The 9,692-nt window shown below is 35.6% G+C and overlaps 1 protein-coding gene and 1 long non-coding RNA gene across 2 annotated transcripts; one reads left to right on the top strand and one right to left on the bottom strand.

Annotated features, from left to right (window-relative positions):
- Positions 1-1,723: 1,723 nt before the first annotated feature.
- LOC113311767 (uncharacterized protein RAB5IF homolog) lies at positions 1,724-4,898 on the bottom strand. The gene is made up of 4 exons (XM_026560567.1): positions 4,561-4,898; positions 4,336-4,439; positions 2,177-2,306; positions 1,724-2,071 (listed from the first exon to the last, which is right to left on the bottom strand). The coding sequence occupies exons 1-4, from the start codon at positions 4,651-4,653 to the stop codon at positions 2,033-2,035; spliced, it is 366 nt and encodes a 121-aa protein (XP_026416352.1). The 5' UTR covers positions 4,654-4,898; the 3' UTR covers positions 1,724-2,032.
- A 1,930-nt stretch (positions 4,899-6,828) lies between these two features.
- Positions 6,829-8,039, top strand: LOC113307929. The gene is made up of 2 exons (XR_003339373.1): positions 6,829-7,268; positions 7,473-8,039. It is a non-coding gene; the product is annotated as an uncharacterized LOC113307929 (long non-coding RNA).
- Positions 8,040-9,692: the final 1,653 nt, after the last annotated feature.

A 9,692-nucleotide genomic window follows, 5' to 3' on the forward strand; every position in this document is an offset into this window, starting at 1 on the left:
TGAATGGATTGATAAAAAAGATGAGAATATCTTGAATTGTACTTTGTCACTATTCATACAACATATGAAGATTATTTTAGACAGAGAAAAAGGAAAAATCGTAAAATAAAATAAAATATATCATCAATTAAGAATAATGATAAAAATGTTTAGATAGGCAAAGTCTCAAATATGTTCCAAATATTTTGGTCATGGTCATCACATGTCCTTGTGTCCTAACAAGGATTATTGTGAAAAAACTAAAGCTTGGATGGGAAACTTAGACTACTCTCCCGACGATGAATTACCCAATAACATGTTTTCACATACTTTGATAACGAACAGATTCGTATTTCAAACAACTCTAGCCATTCCACATTAAAAATTATGTCTTCCTCAGAAGAAAAATTAGCCTCTTCAGTGAAGAAATTCGCTCAATGAAAGTTGAACTTCAAGTGAAAAAGGATATGTGGGCTAAGAAGATTGAGATCCTGGACATGAACTAGATAAGTTGAAACATGAACGACAAGAGATACATACTTCCAAGATCCTGATATTCATAAAAAGAAGAAACAAACTATTCCGGAAAATTTATCTCTTGTTGCTTTAAATTTTTTAACAACTCTTCCAAACAAGAGAATCCTCGGACTTGTAACAAAAGTAAAAAAAAAAAGGATCATACGAAGGATAGAAGTGAATCATTTTGTACAAGGGTAGGATTCACTTCTATCCTTCGTATGATCCTTTTTTTTTACCCTTGTACAAAATTTAAAAAAAAATATCATACGAAGGATAGAAGTGAATCTTACCCTTGTACGGAATTTACTTCTCATTTATTCAACCAAAAACGAATGACAAGTAATGGGTTTATGAGAATATCTTTGTTAATGTTTTAAATTAAGCTATATATATATATAGTGGTGATGGTGGTTGGTGGTGGTGTTAATCGGAGGTGGTGGTGGTAATCGGTGGTTGGTGGTGTTGATATTCTGAGGTGGTGGTGGTAATCGGCGGTGGTGGTGGTGGTGGTAATCGGTGGTTGGTGGTGGTGATAATCGGAGGTGGTGGTGGTGGTAATCGACGATGATGGGCGGTGACGGTGGTGGTGGTGGTGGTGATAATCGGTGGTGGTGGTAATCGGCGATGGTGGGAGATGGTGGTGGGAGGAGGTGGTGGTTATATATATATATAGGTGGTTATTGGTTTTAAATTAAATTAGGTTAAGGGTAGGTTAGTCATTTCAATGTTTTATGACACCCCTTATAATTATAGGGAAGGTGGCTTAATAACATCATGGTCCCCTCAAAAAAATCATGGTCCCTAAAAGATCGTTGCTAGGCGCTGGATGCTTCCACGATGGAGCCTGGACGACCAATGAGTTTTGGGTGACTTGCGAGGAAGAAATTTAGGTTTTAGAGAATTTGATTTGTTTGTTTTATACCATAGAAGGGAAGAAGTATACATATATAGGGTGCAAGAGTTTGCAGTTTCTCGCAAAAATGTTAACCATAAACAATCACGGTTAACAACATTGGGCAATGGGCAATACCGATCAAAAAAAAAAAAACAACAACATGGGCAATGCACCTGTTAAGCTGTGGGCCAAAACCGCCTATAGAAGGCCCGTGGTAGTTTTCGCCAAATGCACCTCTATTTGTCATCCTAAAGCTTGAACAAGGATTATGTAAGTTATTCTCTAGCAGTTTACCAATGAAGTACAGTATTTATCTCAAAGCATCAACCCTTAAAATAACATATTAGCTAGGATTTCCATCAAACATGCCAGAGTTAGCGCACATAAGTCACAAAGTTTTCTTTCTTTAGCATCAAACAATGAAATGACAGTGGAAACAATGAACACGGCTTACTGACAAGACTATTATGCAACACAATCTGATTTTTCTCCCTCATGACAAGGGTATTCAGCTAACATGGAGAAAATCAATTATCATTCATACGCTCCTCGATGGAAGTTAAAAAATATATATAAAAAAAATCTAGGTAGAAAAAAAGAGGATTTCAACTCTCTCACTAAAGCTAAGCTAAGCCCCCGTCAGAAGTGCGCCAAACTGTATACTATAATCCAAGCAAGCTGCAAGAGAACACCAGAAAAAAAAATCAGAAATTCTAATAAAGCTGCTGGAGTGGCCCTTAATGATTCTAATACAACGGGAAGAGCAATAACATGAACAAGTACCAGAAAAAGAGTTATTGAAGCAAAGAGTCCTTCTTGCAAGAGAGCACCATGACCCCCAAATTCTTCTTCGTCCACTTTTAGTATTACAGAATAATACGCGTATACAATCCCTGAAGATATCACAAGGAACCTGAAAAACAGGATCAAGCACTACATCAGGTTACCAGACGAACTAACCTTGAGCACTTAATAGGAGCATAATTTGGAATTTTGGATCTTTTTGTTTCTATCTGGAGAATAGGTATCAACAAAGAAAGGCATGTATACTGTGATACATCTAGAATAAAATCATATTCAACTTGCTTAAAACACAATAAAGGTCATTTGCATTTCCTGGCTCTAACACCACATATCTCCTTTCACTCCCAGCTTCCCTGTACCAATGACTTACACCTAAACTGAAAATATGCATTTTGCCCCTCACTCAACACCTCGTAAAATCAACAGACAACAAATACTGCAGTACAAAGTAACAAGGGTTTGAAAACTATTCCAGATAAAACATAGTGGAACCTTTAAAGTTCAATTTCTCGACTTTTACAAGAAAAATTAAGCACATAGATCTTTCTTTTTTTTGCTCAATCAGAGAGCAAACACATTTAAAAAGCACAAAGATGGAAGTCCTTCCTTTACAAGAGAAACTGCCCTTAATCGGTTAAACCTACAATCACAAAACTGATTCCCAGCACATCATAAAGTGTTTAACTGAAGAGTGAGAAACAAAAGATGCAATTGGTTTTACTCCCGTAGGATAGGAGTGAATGATACAGGTCCACTGGGACTTAAGATATCTAAAACCTCCAACCTAAAACTTATTAGTTATTTGTAGAACTTTTTAGTTTTACTTTCAACAGCTTTTCTGCAATGGTATATTTTTAAAAACAAGTTAACCAAGATAAATACTAAGATCCTCAAATTTCAATTCCTATCCAAACACTAACACCTCGTTTGGTTGGACGAGTTGGATTCCTAGGAATTCAATTATGGGGTAATCTTAATCCAATTCTTGGAATTGAATTCCAAGGAATCAAATTCAAATCCAAAAAATTTGCATTTGGTAATCATGTTACTTTTGTTTTTACCCTGGAATCCAATTCCACTGCACTATTAGACCAATGCAATGGAAATCTACTATTCTGGAGATAATTGGATTCCTAGGAATCAAAATTCTCAGTTACATAAAGTTGATTTGTGTTGTTTGGTTCAAGAAATTGGTCACATTCTCCCAGAATTGGATTACCAAGAATAATTGCTTGAGCCAAACATGCTGTAAGAGAAAAAAACTGAATTCATATGGAATTATGATATATAGATAATCAAGCTTCCACAGTAGACTGGTTCAGATGTACATCCTTCAGTAGTTAATGCATCAGTATGGTATCTCCTATTAACTAATTCTAAATAAAGAATCCTGTCTGTGTTTTAGACAGAAATCTATCTATTGTATTGCCTTCAAGCATACCCAAAATCTAATGGTTCAGCTGGAAACAAAAGATGCAACTGGTTCTACTCCCATTGGGCTCAATGTAGCAGGTCCACTGGGACATAAGATGTTTAAAGTTTCATAGCTATGCTCTAGCATTATACACAGAGACCGGAATTACAAATAACTGAAAATTTTCACTCTCAACTGCTTTTTCTACAAAAGATTACATTCAAAACATCTTAACCAAATAGATACTAAGATCTTCAAATTTCATATCTTAAGCTGGGTTCCTCTCGGTAATTGCACACTGCATCGACATACAACTTCCTATTCAATCAATCCAGTATACTAATTCAAACTAACGAATCCTGCCGACACTTTAGTTGGAAATCTATCTAGTATACTAGTGCTTCCTTCCGGTACTTACTCACTGCATCGACATACAACTTCTTATTCAAACAATCCAGTATGCTGATTCAAACTAACGAATCTTGCCCACACTTTAGTTGGGAAATCTATCTAGTATGCTAATACTAATGGATCGAACTTATTCAAGCATGCCAAAGTCAACTAATCCAGTACACAAATTCTAAAGAACCTTGTCCGTACTTAGAATGTATCTACTATATTAACAGTAATCGAAAATCAATCATAAACTTATCACAGAACAATTTTACAAAAACAATATATGAAATCAAATCCATAATCAACCAAAATTTAAAGCTGAACTTACACCACAATCCATATAGCACCAACAACAGGAACAGTACCCCATAACAATCCACATATCAGACCAACAACTTGTCTTATCCAATGTAATACATCTCCCAATTGATCCTACAACCACAAGAAATTCAAATAAAAAATCTAAATTCCTCTTTCGTTACTCAAATGCAGATCGAATTGCATAATTAGAAAACAAGAAGATAAAGATTTAAATTGAAATTGATTTGACTACCTTATCCCAGGAAGCTTCAGGATCGAACAATTTACCGAAATTGAAAGGTGCTTGATGCTGATGACTTGCTGACTTTACTGATTTATCTTTCATCGTTTCTAAATCAAATCTGAGTGAACAAGAAGAAGAAGATGAAGAGAATTTTGGTTGAAATTAGGGTTTTGTAGTGGAGAGAAGAAAGAATGAGAAGAAGATGTTGGGATTAAATTGATAAAATACTGGAATTAATTCTTTAATCAGTTGAGAACGAAAAAAAATTAAGGGTTTTAAATAATTGAGGTTTAGATCTGAGAATGAGATTACAGTTTGGAGAAGAGTTTAGTTCCAAGATTTTTTTTTTTTTTGAGTGAGTGATTCAGATAAGCACGTGAGGTTCTTGTTGTTGGATGAAGATTCGGATTGTCGTTAGATCCAACGGTTAATGGAGGGTCCTGGCCCCTGGGTAGTTGCTTATTGTGTTGTCCCGTAGTTGGAGCTGAAAAATACCGTACACTTTGCTGGTCTCAAGAGAGACAATGATCTGGGCTCTATATTCTAGGGCCTTAAGTTATCTTGGGCTCCCGTAATATGCAATAGGATGTATTTGAAAAAGCAATTTTTTTGGAGACCATGGTTTTATTTTGGATAAAGATATTAGAAGTAAATCTAGATCACTCCTTATCTAAATATTTATATTAATACCTAAATTACCCTCCTGATTAATTTTGGGTGATGATTAGTTAGTGTTAATAATAGTTAGTGTAATGATTAGTGAGATTATTAAGTTAAAGATAATTAGTGAGATTAAAAAATCAGATGGTTTATTTTTTTAAAGAAGTAGAATTATTGAGAGAGTAAAGTTAGAAAAGATGAAGAAGGAAAACATGAAAAACGATGGATTTTACCAACCACAACCGGAGGAAGGGTATTTGGGTACCCCAGGTGTGCTTCAAACTTAGATAATGTTGGTTGAATTGCTCCAAACTTTCAAAAAAAATGAAAATTTTTATGTAGATTTGGGTCAGTTCGGTTACCATATGTCAAGAACATGTAACCGAGCACACCTGAAAGTGTAGTTCGGTTACGTTTTCCAAACACGCAGGTTACCGAACTCGCTCGTTAATGGAGGTTTTGGTCATATAGTGTAATGTTCGTTTACCTAGGATAAAATGGTAGGTAACCGAACTTTGAACTTAACAATTTATTTGGATACATCTTGTGTGTTCGGTTAGTTCGCAAACTTCAACGCAACCAAGTTCCCAACCAAACTGCAGGTTAAAAGTAACCTAGTGTTAGAAGTTCGGTTGGTTCGCAAACTTCAACATATTTTGGAATAAACCGAACTGGGCTTATATATACATATATGCAATTAGGCAAACGTTCGGTTACTACGAAATTTATTTCTTGGCGAATAAGGTAGAGTTCGGTTACGAAGTTTCAAAGGTAGAGTTCGGTTACAAAGAAAACTTAACATTTTTGCGAACGAACCGAACTTGTGGACTTCTCATTATTTTCGTAAACTAAATTTCGGTGATATCCTTATTTTGCGAACGAACCGAACTTATGGACTTGTGTTGTTCTAATACAAGGAGTTCGGTTAAAAGTATTTTTTTGCGAATCAATCGAACTCTGATTTCGGTTAAGAAAAAAATTAATTCGTGATAACCGAACTTTTCTCTGAAAAAAAAACTATCCATTGAACTTCTTTGCAACTTCTATTTTCAACTCATTTTAATGATTACTTCTCATTTGTTCAACCAAAAACGAATGACAAGTAATGGGCTTGTGAGAATATCTTTGTCAATGTTTTAAATTAAGCTATATATATATACATATATATATATATATATATATATAGTGGTGGTGGTAATCGGTGGTTGGTGTTGGTGATAATCGGAGGTGGTGGTGGTGGTAATCGGCGGCGGTGGGGTGGTGGTGGTGGTGGTAATCGACGATGGTGAGAGGTGGTGGTGGGAGAAAGTGGTGGTTATATATATATATATATATATGTGTGGTTATTGGGTTGGTTTTAAATTAAATTAGGTTAAGGATAGGTTAGTCATTTCAATGCTTTAGGACACCCCATATAACTATAGGGAAGGTGGCCTAATAAAACTATGGTCCCCTCAAAAAAATCATGGTCCCTGAAAAATCGTTCATTTGAAATGTGAAAACTACAGTCACACCCATTTTTACACTTTTCTCCACCGTAAAACCCACGAGCACAAAACTATATGCGGGCACCCATTTCTGAGAACAAAATTTCTCTGGCACCCATATTATTTATAATTAGTTTTCTCCTCTCGCTTCTTCTTCTTCATTCGGTCTTTTTTTTTCGGATTTCTTTCTTCCTCCGTCTTCTATCTTTTAATCAAGGAAGAAGGTTTTGTTTGATCAACATAAACCGATTTCGATCAGTCGCTGAATAACATCGATTTTCATATGTTTTTTTTTTGAAATCCTTACGGTGATTAATATCAATTTTTTTTCTGTATATTCTTTTTGGGATCTAATTAAGGTGGATCGACAAGGAAACTAAATTCTGGTTCGCTCGCTGATTGATAACTAGGATTTCCCTACCTGAAATTTTGAGGATTTTGTTCCTGATGTGTTAGATGTTTGTATATATGCAGATTGTTGTACTAGGGAAGTCTTGATATGGATCTATTGTTTATTAGCGACTTCAAGCAGGATGTGGGTATTATGCTGGTATTGATACCAATTTCAGGGTAACTGACTGATTGTTTTCCCCTAATTCAATTGAAGTAGGATTACGACAACGACTACGATATCTTTTTGTGTATTCCCACTCACTACCGTAGTTGTTCTTCGTACTTCATGGTGTGTTCACTCTGTAATTGCAAACTAAGCATGATGTCGATGATATTGTTTCGTTATTGCTTTCTGATGAATCGCTCCTTTCTTCTACACAGTGTGCACCTGTTGCCTGCTTGGCTGTAGAACCTATTGGGACATCACCATCCTGTTTTCCTAAACAGGGTTACATCACAAGACAATGCAAACTAAAGGAATTCGGGAGATTACCAGTAAAGGTGTTGTAAGGAATGTCTAGATCTTTGAGTGATTTGAGTCAACTTCGTTAAGGAGGAAGATTACCAGAGAATGAATTGTGTATAAGAACTAGGGATTCAAGATTAACGAAAGAAGAAATGGAAGAAGGAATTGGCCCATAAAATGAATTTTCAGCAAGACGAATGTGTGTGAGTTGAGTAAGTGATGAAATGAGAGGAGAAAGAGTTCTTGAATAACCAACAGGGTCAAGAACGATTGAAGTGATACGAGTTAAATCAGAGCTACAAGTGATTTCACAAATGAAATGTGTTCCGTGACACAGTGCGATTGTTGTCCTATAGGGACTGGAGGTGTGTACAGTTAGGAGTTTCTTTGGTGTTCTCATAGTAAAATTAATCAAAATGCACGAGGCAGATTTTATCATCATCAAACAGATTTATTAAGCTACCACTTTCTGGATTTTGTGATTTTCCGTCTTCTTTCTATCATATGCTAATGTAGAATGTTTGGTCGTAATGGTGAAATAATCTGTCATGCATCCATGAAAATAGTGAAATAATCTGGTATGCATCCATGAAAATGGTTGCGCAATCTGTGAAGCATCTACAAAAGTTGTTGCATAACTTGTTATGCAGTCCAGAAAACGGTTGCATAACACGTTATGCAGCTACTTTTTCTTAGTATTGAAATCAAGAAAAAATAAGGTTGCATAACTTGTCGTGCACCAACAATAATATCTACATAACATGTTATGCAGTCGTGAAAATATGACTGCATAATGCGTTATGCATCGAGAAAATTGTTGCACAATCTTTTATGCATCGAGAAAATAGATGCATGACCTGATATGCATTCGTAAATATGGATGCATACTGCATTATGCATCAATTTTTTATGTACACACTAAAATCAACCAAAATAATGATTACATAACTTGTTATAGATGCATAACTTTGTTATGCAGTCGAGAAAATTGTTGCATAATTTTTTAGTGTAAATATTTAAATTTGGGTAGTTTTTGAGCCACTTGAGTCATTCATGCCAATCTCCACACAATCCTCTCAGACTGTCCATAGACGGCAAAAGTGCCCCTGCAATGTTCTTGGGCATTGTGCTACATATCATGCCACCATTATCCAAGATTCAAGACCCTAAAAGTCTGCTCTGGTTTGATGCATTGAATTCAATTGTGAAAGAATGTTTTTGTTGCGATTGCAATACTTGCTGGTTGGCATATAATTATTGGTACATGCATCTTTACCCTTCTAATTTTATCGGATGTCTCTAAAAGGACTTTCCGTGAACAATGATGCCTTTTCATCAAACCCGTATAACGGAGAACACAGTTAAAATGAACTGGTGCTGGGCATGGTATATCCACTCCAACTCAAAAAACTTGACAATTAATGCATGAATTTGGTGATAACATCAGAGAATTACTAATCCAAACCAATATATATATATAAACACGTATAAATAAAACGGGTAATTTCTTTTTTGAAATTGAGAACAGATATAAGTTCGAGGAATTAGAAGAAAAAAATAAATTGTACACAAGTAACAATGTGCCACCTGATGCAGCCATATATGCCACTTTTGTGGTCTTATTCATCTATCCATCCACAGTCCTTGGACGGCAAAAGCGACCAACGTGCCACACTGCCAATTGAGTGTGTCCCCAAGGACATGACGTAATAAATGCCGTCATACAAACACGACATATATATAGACCATATAGGTTGTGCTGCAATGATTTTGAAAAGTCAAGTCTAGTTTAATTTCATGTTCAATCCATCTACACATAAATAAAATGAATGGGTGTTGAACATGGTAAATGCACTCCAACCCTGATGGCATGACATTTAACGTATGAATTTGGTAGTAACCTTAGATATTCCACCTATAAGTAGTATTTTCAACCTCGTTTACTCTTGTAATCTAGGAGTCCGAATATCCATGTATGCTCTCATATTTCTTCTATACTGCACCACAACTATACAAGTTTGTGAAACATCCGAGAAAACTAAGAACATAGCAAAAAGAATATAATAGCAAACAGTTATCAGCTATGCAAATAGTCTAGCCAAGCAAGGGGACAACAAGTATAGCTTCGTAATAAT

This window comes from Papaver somniferum, chromosome 9, assembly GCF_003573695.1.
Source record: "Papaver somniferum cultivar HN1 chromosome 9, ASM357369v1, whole genome shotgun sequence".
NCBI classification, from domain to species: domain Eukaryota; kingdom Viridiplantae; phylum Streptophyta; class Magnoliopsida; order Ranunculales; family Papaveraceae; genus Papaver; species Papaver somniferum.